This window comes from Falco peregrinus, chromosome Z, assembly GCF_023634155.1.
Source record: "Falco peregrinus isolate bFalPer1 chromosome Z, bFalPer1.pri, whole genome shotgun sequence".
NCBI lineage: Eukaryota > Metazoa > Chordata > Aves > Falconiformes > Falconidae > Falco > Falco peregrinus.
The window spans coordinates 59,260,161-59,275,324 of NC_073739.1; the positions used below are offsets into that span (position 1 = coordinate 59,260,161).

At 43.4% G+C, this 15,164-nt stretch overlaps 1 protein-coding gene across 1 annotated transcript in view; it reads left to right on the forward strand.

Moving 5' to 3' along the window:
* Window positions 1–4,190: 4,190 nt before the first annotated feature.
* Window positions 4,191–15,164, forward strand: part of PDE8B (phosphodiesterase 8B) — a 79,571-nt gene continuing 68,597 nt past the window's right edge. The window contains exon 1 of the mRNA XM_055790315.1: window positions 4,191–4,701. Within this exon, the coding sequence (XP_055646290.1) occupies window positions 4,380–4,701 (322 nt within the window). The 5' untranslated portion in view covers window positions 4,191–4,379. The remainder of the gene's footprint in view (window positions 4,702–15,164) is intronic.

Genomic DNA, 15,164 nt, shown 5'->3' on the forward strand with positions numbered 1-15,164 from the left:
TTTAATATCTTTCTGGTTTCCAAGTACCATCATTTCTTGTATTGTTGATGAGTAAAAGCACAAGGTTAGCATTTGATAATCTATTCTAGATTATCAAATTACTATAGAGGCAGGGGTTTTTAACAAAAGAGAGGTATACCAAGAAGAGTTCTATTGTAGCTGCCATGATTATGATTTTCCTCATATCTATTTTAAGTTAAAAACACAACATGTAGTCTGAATAATTTAAGTATTTTTTAGGTATTTACTTTGCTCTAATCTGGGTATCAGCATGTTAGTTTTTACTGTCATTTAGAAACCAATATGAAAGGACTGAGAAACTGTTGAGCCTCCTAAGACCTTATAAATTTTTTTTTTTTTTTGTACAGGCCTATTTATACATTCTTAAACTGGTTTTACAGTAAATGAACCATGAATAGAGGTAACTGTCTTCAGTAGCTGGTTGTCAAGTACCAGATTTTTAAGTCTCTGTAAAATGCGACCTCTGAAGTACTATATTCTTACTGCAATGAACTGGGATTTACAGATGTTACTTCCAATAATGCTAACATAAACTTACCAATCTACTGGTACCATACAGTCTTAATGTTGAGGTCAGAGTGAAGCCTATGGCTGGCTTTGGAAGGGATATAAAGTTTGGAGGAGTATATTTTCTTCATTGCAGAGGGATTTGCGAGTCTAAACACCATAGACAATGTATATCCACTGCTTTTTACTGGAAAAAAAGACAAGACACTCCAGGGTTCTGCTGACGACTTATAGAACCACTCATATGCTTATATTTATCATGCTGAAATCAGTGATGTGTAAGAAATCGGTTTCCTGTGAGCATAAAATTTGTTAGGATTTATACAGTTGCAACTAAAGTCAGTGAAAGCTCTTCAGTAGTGGAAAAACTGGGGCATGAGAATATCTTGCACTGGCTGGATGCACTGGCTTAAATCTGGGGTGATACTAAATACATGTTTCTGAGGGCAGAGTCTGCTTCAGTACATTAACTGTCCTTCCTGTAAGTCCCTGCTTGAATTAGTACGTGCTGCTCACAGTAAAGCCTTCCACTTTAGTGGGCATCAGTCAGGGCAAGACTGCAGCAAGATGACTGCAGGAGCATGACTTGAGCATGCCATAAAAGGTGATGTGAGCATGCATGCGTTTTAAATATTCCCACTTCCTCCCTGCCTAGTAAATCCATGGTTGTCTTCTCACAGGCAAGATGCAGAAAAACTACCAATGTTAGGAAAAGGGATCTTTAATTTTCCATTTCTTCACTTCCTATTTCAGCGGCAGACAGTCATCCTTTTCCTCTGTACCCACTCAGTCTGTCCCACTCCAGCCTCTGCTCATGCTAATCATCACTTGCTTGTTCTCTCTCTCTAAGTTCCTTCAGAGTGCCACACATATGAGGAGAGGCTGAGAACTGGGCCTGTTCAGCCTGGAGAAGAGAAGGTGCAGGGGGGATCTCATCAATGTATATAAATAACTAAAAGGAGGTGCAAAATGGACAGAGCCAGGCTGTTTTTCAGTGGTGCCCACTGACAGGTCCAGAGACAATGGGCACAAACAGAAGCGTGGGAGGTTTCCTCTGAACATCAAGAGGCAACTGCGAGGGTTACTGAGCACTGGCACAGTTTGTCCAGACAGGTGCTGTAATCTCCACCCTTGGATATATTAAAAAAACATACAGGTATGCCCATCAGAAGCAACTGGCTCTAGGTGGCCCTTTTTGAGCATGGGGGGTGGACCAGATGACCATTCCAACTTCAACCATAATAGTATGTGATTCTGCTGTCAGACAAAGCATTGTTATTCTGGCCACTTTTCTGTTGCTGTTTAGCAGTCCACATAGCTCCCCATTTTGCAGCCTTCACTTCTTCCAAGCACTCTGGCACTTTGCACAGGCAGGGTCATCCTCTTCAGTGGTGATCCTTCCCTGCTACCCCAAAATCGGCAGCACAGGAAGAGCTACTTGAGAGCTGCATGTAGGAAAGGTTCTCCAGAACTGTGACTTCTTATTCCTACAACTTACTTTCTGACATCAACTCAAATGTTATACCTAAGCAAGGGAAATCCACATGAGAATGTGCAGGTGCCTGCAATGCTGCCTGAAATCAATAGCAAAGTTGTCACAGAATTCAGCAGGAACAGAGTGGAAACCCAGGTACTGGGATGTTAAGGAAACCTAGGTATTGACTGACTGATGAAGTAACTTATCACTGATACTGCTTCAGAAAAGTGGACTGTGAATAGCTAGCAACACAGTTCAGGGTGACGTGGTGTTTTCACCAAGCTCAGTCTGCAAAGTGAACTTATATGATTTATGTTCACATCCTTTATTAGAAGTCGAGATGCCGCTGATAACCTGTAGTGGGTAAATTCCTATGAACTAAGTCTCAAACTAGGTAGTCACTAAGTCTTGGAGGTATTTTGGAGCAATGTCATTTACACCAGTGTGTGGATTCTGAGTGGCATTCCTGAGCTCCTGGCTCTGCTGCAAATCTCAGGTATGGTCTAGGGCAGGTAACTCAAATCACCAACTTTAAGTTCCCAACCATTAACAGAAATGAAGAGGAACTTGAAAATATTGCAATGAGCACATAAAACTAGTTGCTTTTTTGTTATTAAATGCAGTTTTAGGACACATTCTTCCTCAGCTAGGTGCTTATCCTCTGGGATATTGGAAGGTCTCATCCAAAACTGCAGTCAAAGCAGCAAGACAGGCTGCATGTTTGGGTGATGAAGTGCAGTCAGCTTCATTTTGTTCATACTGAGCCTGTCATCAAGGTGGTCCTCAGAAATGGCCACCAGCAGAGCAGCATGACAACATGCAAACATGCAGCATATGCAGGATATAAGCCACAACATGGTTTGTGAACATCAGCAACTAGTGGGGAAGAAAAATTAACCTAGAGAAATGTGATTAGTAGGGCCAACACAGGCTTTCTCTGGTATCTGGAAAAACATCTTTTGTCAAATAGGTTGGTGATTTCAGTCCAGATCTTGATGGATGAGTGAATGTCCATACTGCCATAATTACAATGTCCCGTGAACTGGATCAGCAGGGACAGAGGCTAAAGGCTCAAGCAGTCTCTCTAAAACTGAGGCATTTTAACTGTGAAGCCATCATTTCTGAATAAACTAGTCTCTAATCAATGAGAGTGCGTCACGAGCATTAGAGCCAAAATAACATTAACATGTTCAGAGCACTTTGTCATTTAGCATTGTGATCCTTGCACCAACAGTGCTTCACATTCCTAGTATTTTTATATCACTCACTAAAACCTAGGTGGAGAAACAGCAGTCAAACATCAGGTGACACCCCAAGGAGCAGAAAAGGTGTACACACAAGTGTTCATTAGTACCTAGGTGTCAGATAAATGCTTTATTAGGCAGGTAGCATACTGCTTGGATGACATTACTAATTCTTGAAGGATTTACAACGTGCCATTGAAAAGAGATTTAAAATAAAACCTTGCAAAGACTTAAAACCCACATGTTTAGCTTTACACCTCGTAGGTAGTTTCACTGAGGTCAATGAAACTATTCACTGCGGAAACCTAAGAAGGTGTGTAAATCTCTGCAGCATTAAACATTTTGCTTGATTATCTCCCCAGGGACTAGAAACAGGGATTGGCAGCTATCAGACATACAGGCTAAAATAGCAGCTTGTGACTTTGAATATTGACCTAATTGAAAAACAGCATTAAAAACTGTGGAACAATCCTGGCCTTTTTTCCTAACTTGCAGCGGGTGCTGCGTGACTCTGAACTCTTCCCTGCAGTGCCCCCAAACAACTGACATTTGCTTACCCATGGCTAAGAAAAGTAGGTGCGTTTTGACTGTCAAAATAAGTATTTTCAACTGCTTTTAAAAACAAAAGAAAAAGACAAAATAAAGAAGTATTTGGCACAATTAGGGGTGGATGTTGTGTTGCTGCACATACGGAAGGCTTGAAAGCAGACCCTCTGCCAGGGTCGGGAGGGGACTGCACCACCGACGGTGCTGCTGCTGCTGCTTCTCCTGCTGCGGCTTTTATTCCTTCTCCACCTACACCTCCTCCTCCTCCTCCTCCTCCCCCTCCTCCGACTGAAGAACCCGGTGGCCGAAGGCGCTTCGTAAGACGCTGCTGCGGAGGGGAAGGGGCTTAACGGGTCTGGGGTCCCCGGAGGCGGCACGGGGAGACGGGCGGGGGTGCCGGGGAGGCGCCGCATGGGCGGGAGCGGCCGGGGCAGCGCCAGCGGCGGGGGGTGGTGCCGGTGCCGGTGCCGCCGCGGGGTGCGCGGCGCAGGGGCGGCGGCCCCGCAGCCCGGGCGGGCGGCAGGTGGGAGCGCAGCGGGCAGGCCCGCCGGCGCTGCAGCGGGGCGGGGTGCGGACGGGAAGGGATGGGCTGCGCCCCCAGCATCCACGTCTCGCAGAGCGGCGTGATTTACTGCCGGGACTCGGACGAGTCCAATTCCCCCCACCAGACCACCACCATCTCGCAGGGCACCGCCACGCTTCACGGCCTCTTCATCAAGACAGACGCGGCCGACTCCATCCCCTCCGTCCTCGCCTACCAGAGCCGGCAGCAGCCCTCGCCCTCCGCCGGCCCCCGCCGCAAGGAGCGCAGAGAGCCCGGCGCCTCCGCCCGGGCCAGGGCGCCCCGCTGCTGCGGCGTCGAGGCGGAGACCCAGACCAGCAACGCCAGCGTCAAGGTAAACGGCGGCGGGGGTCCTCGGTGGGGTCCCCGCCGGGCGCGGCAGAGGAAGGAGGGAGCCCGAGCGTCCCCCGCCTCTGCCGGGGCGGGAGATGATGCTCCGGCCGGCGGGATGCAGCTGCGGGAAGCGGTTGCCCTGGTGCCCACTCACTCACTGCAGCTACGGCGGCCGGGCCGGGCCGGGCTGGCACTGCGGGGGTGGGTGGGGGTGGGGGGGGTGGGGGCCGCGCCCGGGGACGCCTGGCCTGGAGCCCCCCAGGGGGGCGAGCGCGGCCGCCGGGCCCCCCGGGCTCCTTCCGCCGCGGCCCGCAAGCCCCGGCGCGGCCCTGGGCCCCCCTGTGCTGAGGTCGCGCTCGGGGTTACAGCGAGGGGGGAGAGAGCTCCCTCCCAGCTCTGTGGCCCATGGCTGGGGGTGGGTGTCTGGGAGAGGTGTCAGTATGCCGGAATAAAATCTCCCCTTGCTTAATTCTCGACAGCAGAACGCCCCTACTTGCAGTTGGGTCGTCTTCATCCTTTCTTCTTCCCCGCCGTATCCGGCTGAAGCAGCTGTTGCTGCTGGGCTGGGTGCGCAGCCGGCCCCGCACCGCCGCGATGTGCGCACGCAGGAGGCGCCGCGCCGGTGCAGCCCGAGGGGGTGCGCCGGGGGGCGGGCAGGGGCTGCGTCCGCGGGGGCATCGCTTTCCACATCTGGAGGGCTTGGGTCCCCCTCTCAGTGGCTGAGGCGTGCACTGCTGCAACCTGCTTGTCAACAGCTTCATTTAAATTTAGTGGTTAAAAATTATGATTGCTCCGGATTTTTTTTGTTTTGTTTTAAATACGAGGTTATTTAAAAATAAAAATATCTAAAAATAGGGTTTTCTTTGATTTCCCTGAAAGTTTTCTAGAAATTAAAGTTCGCATTTTTGCCCTGTTCCAAAGGTTATTGTCAAAACAAATGGTGTGGGGACCCCAGCTGCATCCTAGGTTACTTTTCCGTTGCACTAATACAGCAGGATATCATGTCACAAAGTAATTCCACGAACTTACATAGATCCTGGTATTTTGTTAGAATGTAGTTAAGAAATTACCAGAAATCATCTAAGGAAAACATAAGTGAGAGGGACAGCAGGAACAAAAAACCAAACATCACCGCTACAACCCATAGTCAATTTGTTTGTTCAGATGCAGACAAACTTGCAGAATTGTCTGCAGTTACATTGATTATTTTACTCATTCAGAAGCAGAACCTGCATAATCAGTGGTATGGACAAAGTCTGAGCAGAACCGGACTAAAGAAATTGTTGTATTTCTTGGATTTGGGGATTTTTTTTTTTTAATTTTAGAGTGGAATACTTTAGACAAAATACGAATCTTTTTAATGTAGAGGAGAGCAAAACAGAAATCCTTGCATAACTATTTAAGTTGGGATTTGAAAAGATTAATTTTTTACGTGAAAGATTTTTTTAAGTGCCAATGCCCATTTCTGTTCTTATGAATTGTTTATTATTTGTTCTTACATCATGTGCTCATATAAACAAATATATTTGTCAACTTTCTGGTTATTAGACGTGAACATATTTCAGATATTTTTGAACTTCATGACTGGCACTGTAATATTGATTTGGATAGTTTCAGTTCCTTTTAAAATTTCAGAATCCCCTGCACCTAAGGGAAATGATGGGGGGTTTATTTAACAACTGCTTCAGTGACACAGTAGAAATGTTTCCATTTAGAAGAACTAAGATCTGTAAAATATTTTATATCATTTTAAAACTGAGTTAGAGCCTCCATTCTTGCTGCTACTCCTGGCACATTTTCCTATAGCTTAATGTCATACTGGAGTATTTGTCTGACCAAAGCAAGGCTGGAGTATTACAAAACTATTATAAGGGCTAAATGGTACTTGATACCTGAAGGGCTATAGGAAGTGGAAAAGTATGGAAATACGGTTCTCCGAAAGTACATAATAACAGTATTTATTTCCATAGAAGTTAAAAAAAAGGAAGAGAAATATTAGTTCTTTTGGTACAGAAAAAGCATCCAGTAATACCACATGGTGTTAACAGCTGTATGGTTGTTTGCATGTGTTAGCTGTGTTGAAATCTCATCTAACTGTATTAGGGGACTGAACAAATACACATGTCAAATGGCTGTTAGTACTATTATATATTAATATAATATTCCAGTTGTGTAACTATTCAACTGACTTTAACCATGCTGCCTCATTTGTCTTCATTTTCTGTTTTAAACTGTTCGTTAGTTGTTTACGCAATCAAGTATTGCATTATTTATGTTTGACCCTATCATTATACAATGTTTTAAAACTCATCCATACCATAATGTTAAACTGGCATTAAAAGAAATCAACCTGTAATGATTTCAACCCAGTGCAGTTCAAATAACAAACCAAAACCACTCCCATGTCAATTTGGGAAAAAAAAAAAAAAAAAAAAAAGTTAAAACTTACCTTTTAAGTCCATCTAAGCTTTATTCATTGGAGTGAGGTCAGTGTTACAAAGACAATTTTTTTTTGTTTCCTTTTCTTCTCCTTTCCCTAATAAAAAGTTCTGAATTGTTCAGACCATTTAGAGGTGTTGGTTGCATCCTGTGCATGCTGATTGTGAGTAGACCTTCAGTGGTTCTAGTATGCATGCATTTCTTTGTGGATCTCAAAAGCTTGGTAACAATTATCTACAGGTTACTGACAAAGATCTCAAGTGGGCTTAAGTATTGTAAGATGTGTCTGTGCCCTCACTTGGAATAGGAGCCATGGTTTCTGGCACGCAGCCATATGCTATGTTACTGAGGTATTTGGACAGAAACATTCAAGTAAAAACCAGACATTCCTTGCCCACATTCCCCCCTTAATGAAACCAAACACTATCCATGACAGCTAAAACAGTACTGGTATCTCAAACTCTACATCAGCTTCGTATAAAGATAGAGGGCATTTAGCTTACATCACTGGAGCACAACACTGAGCATGAGATGATACTGAGCGTACCACAGCTGCTTGATCCTTTGCTCAACTATTGCCAGTTCTGAAGTGCAACAGTACCAGCTGTTTAACGAGAAATAAACAGCTCCTTGAACACTTCCTTGAGGATTTGAAAAGATAGCAAAAGTTTACTATTGATGTTTACAAATATATCTTTTAATTACGGCTGAAATAAACTCTTAAGCAAAAGCACCTGCACAGATACTCTTTTCCTGAACATCTTGATACTGAAATATTAGCCAAACTTAAAGACTACAGGAACAAATGAGTTTTAAGGGTCTTGTTGCTAACATATCGGGGGGGGGGGGGGGGGCGGGGCTGGGGGGGGGGGGAGCAGGAACCCCCTCTGTTGATTATCTTATTTTTCTTCTTGAAATGACAGGAACAGCAGGTGTAATGGTTTGGTTCTTAGGCTGTGTTCTTTGAGGGATTTATGAACTTCTTTTGAAAGTTAGTCATGATACAAAAAGGTATTGACAGTTTTCAGGCTTTTCTATAGCGAAATAATTATTAGAAACAAAGCTCAGAAATAAGAAGAAATACAGTGTGGCAGTATATCTTACTAGTGTTGATCTGTGTTAAGTTCCCAGGTGGAAGCACTGAGGAGAAGGATGTGCCCGCGTATGTTAAGCACGTAGCTTTTATGCCTGGTGGATTCGTTTTTTTCCAGTCTGAGGGAACAGGGAAAAGGATGCAGCTGCCAAATACAAACACAAAGTGCTATGGAGAGCATTGAGAAATCCAGGTACTGAGAGAGTTGCATCAGGTCCATGGGTGCTGGCGAGTGCAATGCTAAGCATTGCCTTGATTTCTTCTCTTTAAAGCAGTATTGTGTAAGAGAAGTCACTGTACTTCTTGCAGTACTTGTTTTGCTTGATGTGTACTACTGTTTAAGTGGCTGCTTAGTAAGTTCTGTAGAATATAGAATATGCCAGATGTAGAGTAAACTTGGAAAATATGCCTCCCAGCTCTTAACTTAATGTGATGAAGGTCCATTTCACAACTCTATAGGACACCTAAAACATCAGAGTCCTCTTGAACATACTGTGGGGCTGCAAAGCTGGCAGAAAAATATTTGGACAGGCAAATGTTGAACTATATAAGAGCGCAGAGCCTTTTTAATTTAGGCTAGCTGTTTTCTGAGAGGTGCTGTCCTGAATAACTCTGACCGTAAGGAAAATTGCTAGTAAAGAAGTGCTTTTCTTGGACTAAGCCCAGACTTCTTAAATGAATACACTAAAAGGACTTGTGCAAAGATTTGCTGCTCCCTATCTGACTTTTCCATTCCTTCTTCAAATGGTACATGTAAACTTCAACAAGCACCGTGGTTGTGCTCTTAAGCAATGCTATACAGAAGCCTTACAGAATGGAGAAAACCATTTCTTCAGAAAATGATAAATTACTTGGCAAAAGCAACAGAACAGCCTGGTAGAGTAAACTTACGTGGTATTGAGTCATGAAACATTCTGGACTTCCAAAACTGTTCTGGGTGATAGGCATTAAGATCATTAAATACAAAATGCATATCCACCCCCCATCCCCCACCCACCCCCACCCCCACCCACCCCCTTAGTTTATATAGGAAAGGAGAAGCATTGGAAGCTTGTAAGAGAACAATGAGCTTCAACCATTTTGACAGTGAGAATTAATAGATGTCTCAGGACCCCTCCACCCTCTAAGTCCTCTAGTAAAAAGTTATTTCTGAACATTTGGTTTCAGTGCCCAAAATACCAAACAGTTTTATGTAAACTGAGCATTAGCAGCATCTGTTTTCTACTTTGTACCATTTGCTATGCATATAAACAAGACTCTGAGGTTTTACCTTCTGAGGAGCATAATGTGGATATTTTAACAATTTCTGATACTCCTTAATTGTGCTGAATGCAGAGCAAAGGGATTTCAAATAAAACTGACCATGTGGCTGAAAGACATAATGCAAGCTGAGAAGTCGTGTCATATACCCTGGGGAATTGTGCATGCTTTTGGGATGCAGAGCGGAGGTTTGAATTCCTGCAGCTGAAAATGCTTAATGATCACTAGGGTGTGATACAGAAAGTGGGCACATAGTTTCCCATTTGTCTCCTTCAGGTGAGGAATAATTCAGTCATCTGTCATACTTTATGTAGTGGTTTAGACAGCAGAATAACTGAGCACGTTTATGTTGTGAAACTCAACATCACACCTTCTCTGTAGATACTCTTAAGGAAGAGACAAGGCTACCAAAATTGCCTTGTAGACATTTCCTTTCAGCTGGCTTAAGTGCCCCCTCCATGCCTAGGTCATCTGTCACATTGAGATGATGATCTTGCCCTATTGGCTGTAATGAGCATTTAAGCACCTGAGTTGCAAAAATGTTTCCTGTTCCTGGTGGGAATGACAAACTCCAGGAGTTTGTCATTTCAGACAGGTTGCAGTACCTCTTCTATGTCCACGCGTTCCTAGATAAGGTAGTTTTTACCAGGCTGGATCTTACAGTGTAAGCATTCCTGAAATAGGGAGTAATGCAAGTGCATATTTTCAATAACTTGCTGATGTTCCATAAAGTAGTCCTGCATTTTGTGTAAAGATACCTCAAGACTGTAGAAGTTAAAAGGAGTATTGCTGCTAGATCCTAGTGATTTCTGAAACGCTGTGTGCTCATGGGTAAGCTTGCCAGATTAGTGCAACCAGACCTGAGTACGTTCATAAGCCTTAGTCCTATATGCAAAAAAAAAAAAAAAAAAAAAAAAAAAAAAAGAAGCAGCATTGGGGGTTTTTTTGTTTTTTTGCTGGGGGTTGATTTGTTTGTAATTAAAATTCCTCACTGCACAAGGCAGACATGCTATTTGCATGACTACTGTATTTTTATTTTGGATTACCTGTGCATTCCCTCAAAAGTGTTGCTGCTGGAAAATTCACATTCAGGAGAGTAAGATTTGGTGAAAGTGTAAGTGGTGTGAAGGGGAACCAGAGATGGAAAACAAACCATACTTCGGGTTAAATTTTCTTCTTGTGCCACTGCACTGCTGCCAGATCTCAGGTTATTACATTACTTTCCATGTAGATCATTCTCTGCCTGTATCTCCTGTCCACCTGTTGTTCACTGTTATTTTTTTAAAAGAACCAAGTCTGTCTCGGTTACTTTTTTTCAGTGTAGCCCAAAGTGAAAGAAATATGGTGTTCGTGAAATCTGTAGAATTTTAGTGCAGCTACATCCTTGATGTACGTGTAACTTTTCTAAAATTGCCTTCAGGGAAGGCTGTATGTACCTGTGTAGTTGCTAGGAAATTGTATGTGAAATGTTTTACGGTGTAGCAGAGTTTAACTCTTTTTGGGGAGTATTGTCATGGTAACAAAACACAGTATTTTCTGGACTTCAAAGTCACTGGTAGCACGGTTATGGATTGAGAAAATCAACAGTCACCATTACTGATGTAAAGATAACCATACAGAGCACTGTGGAGCACAGCGTGTGTGTTTTAGGGTGCATCATTTTGTGGTTGAGGGCATGAGCTTGCAGTAACAACTGTCACCTGATGATCTCTTGTGTAGCACTGTCTTCCTCTGGTCCAGTTTAGCAGATGCATTTCTAGCCCAGTAAGTCACCAGTGCAGCAGAGCAGCAACAGCTGACTGTCCCCTTGCTTCTCTGAGGGCATCTTCTTTGGGGCAATGCTCACAGACCATAAAGTACAATGAGTTCGTTCTGTAGGAGCTCTCAAGACTCCCACAAAACACTGGTGCTTTTGGCTTGTGAAGCTTAAGTCACCTCTCCTTTTGTGTGAGGAAGAAATGCTGTCTGGAGAGTCATTATTAATTCTGAGTAAGACAGCATGCTGCACAGCCTTCTGGAGGTAGTGTCTAGTGCAGGTAACTTTCTTCACTTGAGAGGGACATTAGTCCATTTGCTCATGAGCTTCATTTTCCCCTGGCAGTTCAACAATTTGTGTCAACCACCGTTCCAGCCTTCAGCATCCAATTATTTATGAATGTCTTTCTCACCTGTATTGTCAGCTATAAAAGAACAAAATGTATTAAGAGACATCCTGTTCCCTTGGATTACCTCTGACTCTGTGAATAGAGAGTTACTTTGCTGTTAAAAAAAAAATCCCTGCATATCTCTACGCACTGATTTGGCCATCCAGTGCCAAATATTTCATAGCTTGAATATAGAAAGAGTAGAACTTAGATTTATGCTGAGAAGCCCCTTGGCTAGATGGTGCTACTTTAGAATCAGTCTCAATATTAAGCTCTTAATAATGTGAGTTACTCACTTTGAAAATACAGAACTAATTTTGATGTAGATTTGCAATTCATTGATCTCTTGCCCTGGATTCATACTGTATCTGCAGAGGCAGCTTTCTTTCTAAAAGGACAGGAAAACAGGACCAATGTCGATTGGTTTCATAGCATGGAAGGGTGGAGCAGGAGTTGCAAAGATCTGGGCTTCCTGGACTCCAGCACGCAGAATTCACAGAGAATGAAGCCAAGCATGAGCATGTGTATAGATGTTATAAAATTGTGTTTAAATAAGAATCCCAAAGAAAGAACAGCTGGCTAAGAGACTTTGCATTAGTAGTGTCAGTAATGACCACTGTGAGGTAAGGCAATGAGATGAAATGGGCAGAATGGAGTTTTGAAGCAATGCAGCTATCAGAAAGCAAGCTATTCAACAACTCTTTGTAAGCCTAGGGCAAACAGCTTACAGCTGGTTTGCATGTAGAGCTGTAACAGGTTAGATTTCGTTACAACTTGTTTATATTTGGAGGAACAGAGTCTGACTCTTTTCTGATTTTATGCGTGTTTTAATCAAAATACTGATATACTTACCAGTAGCATATGTTTAAGTGCTACAAAAAAATCACCTTAATCAAATGTGGAGTTGGGCACAAGATCTCTGAAGCGAGCTTTGGAGCTGCTGGCAGCATTCCATTTTCCCTTTGCTCTGAGGTCAGCCATTTCACCACAGGGACAGCAAAAGGGGCTTTCTTCTTCCCCCGTCACAGATTTGGAAGGCTGTCTGAAGGCACTGTGAACATGAATGTTGTCAATGATTGTCAATCTCCTGCAGTTATGTTTAATAATCATTGTGTCCATTTATGAAATGCAACTTATCAGGGCCATTGTGCTAGCCAGAAAACAACAAAAAAAAAATCTTCTAGAAAAGGAGAGGGGGAAATGAAAAAGTGAATCAAGTTCCTTTTGAAACTCGGAGACCCCAGGGTAGGTAGTAATGTGGTGGCTAGGGTGTTTTCTGGAGATGAGATGCTGAAGTTCAGTTCTCTGTTTTGAAAGAGTCTGAAGAGGTTCTTGCACATGAGTCCACTGCTTCCTGGACTGTTGGCTATTGTGGGTTTCTCTCCCTCTTAGCTCTGAGACCAATTCCCTGAAATCTAACTGTTCCAAAGAGGCCTGTTCTGATTAATTACTCCTTCCTCCTGTCACAAAGAAAACCATTTCCTAAACAGCTGTTTAATTATATTGGGAAATAACACATGCTTTCAGGAAAAGGTGGCATGTTCCATTTCAGAATAAAGCCGTTCACATGTGTTACATGGCTAGGGCTGCATTTATGTGCCAGGTAGTGTTGTGACTCGTGGAAGAGGTGGGTAACTGTCTTGTTGAACACCTTGCCACAGCCTTATTTCAGGCTGCTTCCCTTTGCCTCAGATTGCCAAAGGAGGGAGGCCAGGATAGCAAGACATCTCAAAAGTTTCAGTTTCTTGCATTCCCGTAGGCATGGTGTGGCGGGCGGTGGATGTGGTGCAATGGGCTGCAGCTGCTGGACAGTGCTTCCATTCCCCACAGAGCTCTGGACGGCAGTCACAGTGTGCTGGTGGAAGTCTTGGAGATCTTTAGTTATCTTTGTTCTGGTGGTTTTCGCAGACATGAAAAAGGTGAGCTAGAGTACTATGGGGATGAGTGGATGGTTAGAGAAGCTATGGATGAAGTGAAGATCTGATTGATTACTTGAACAACAATGTCTCAATCTGCTTAGCCTGTCTTAGATCTTCACTTCATCCATTAAGTGAAAAGAAAGTAATCAGTCTAGCCTAAATTGGGATGGTTGTGGAAGTAGCATCTGTTATGGGCTGGAGGAGGCTGGGACAGAGGCTTAAGCCAAAGGGAACAGGGCTGAAAGGGCAGGTGGGTAGACAGGTGTTTTGGGAACAAAAAAGATTTGTCTTGGTGGCACAGAATGCTGATGACACTTGGAAGTCTTGAGGAGATGTGATGTCTGAATCTAATGATTTCTGTCAAGATTTTATAGCTACCCAACAAAAAATGCAGCTTGCAACTCAGTGCCAAGAATTTTTGTGGGTTGTAGCAATCCTCTTGAACATGCTGTTTCTGGAGTTTATTTCTGGTAGTCCTGGTGAGCTTCTAAAACAATTCCATCATACATCAGTTTCACTGCAACAGGAAATGTCTAGATGGTGTTCTGGGTACAAAGTTGTAGTAACATATCCACTGCTGACTCAAGTCACCTAATAGTCTGTGCTTTTCTGTGGTTCCATTCCCCACCCCGTCACAACAGCAGAGGACTCCTAAACCTATGTAACGATACTTGAGAGCAAGAGAAAAGTACGTAATATTTGTCTAGACAAATTGAAGACTACTGACCTCTCTGTTTGCAAGCTCTGTACTCTTGAAAGGAAAAAAATTCTTAGCTTCAAGTGTTTTTTCTCCTTATCTGAAGTACTGCTCCAGAAAAACCATGTTGGTTTGTTGTGGTGTCATGATAGCCGGGGGAAGAATGTTGGTAGTTAAATCAGTGCTTTTACTGTAGGACAGGAAAGGGAGCTTGCTGGGAGGGTCATCTTATCCTGTAGAGGCAGAAGGGGAGAAAAGAAACACCTCAAAACAACCAAAACAAAACCCCACAAACCAACCAAACCAAAAGTATCCCGCCAGCCAAAACAACAACAACCAAAAAAAACAACCACCAAAACCCCTAAGCAAGGCATAACAATCAAAACTGTTGTATATGGAGATACTTGTGGTACAACTTTGTGAAATGACAGCATGCATGGCTGTATTCCAGGCCCAAACAGGATATTGCCAGGAGATCACTCACCCAGTGTATTAGCTCTGTGGGTCTGGTGCATGGGAATGAATTCAATCTTAATGTCAGTTTTTAGTTTCAAAAGTGATTTTGTATAAATGTTGTCACTTTATTTGGTGCAGCAGTTTCTTTTGTGCATTTTGGTGGTTTTGCTCATTTCAGTGTGACAGAGCTACCAGCTACCTACCCTGGTCCTTCAGGTGGGCTTGGAGTGAGCAACCGAACTTGTTTGTTTCTCACACCATTAGCAGATTGAAAAATGTGTGTTTGGTCGATACTACTGAGGACTCAAGCTCTAGACAAGAGTTGTGCCAGTCTTAAAAATAATATATTTAAATCTCATCATTTTAAGTTAGATTCTGTGCATCCTGGTGTTCGAGATATCAGACTTTCTCTTTCAGGTATAAAGCCAGATGTTTAAGAAAGTTGGAACATCATAAAATTATTAAT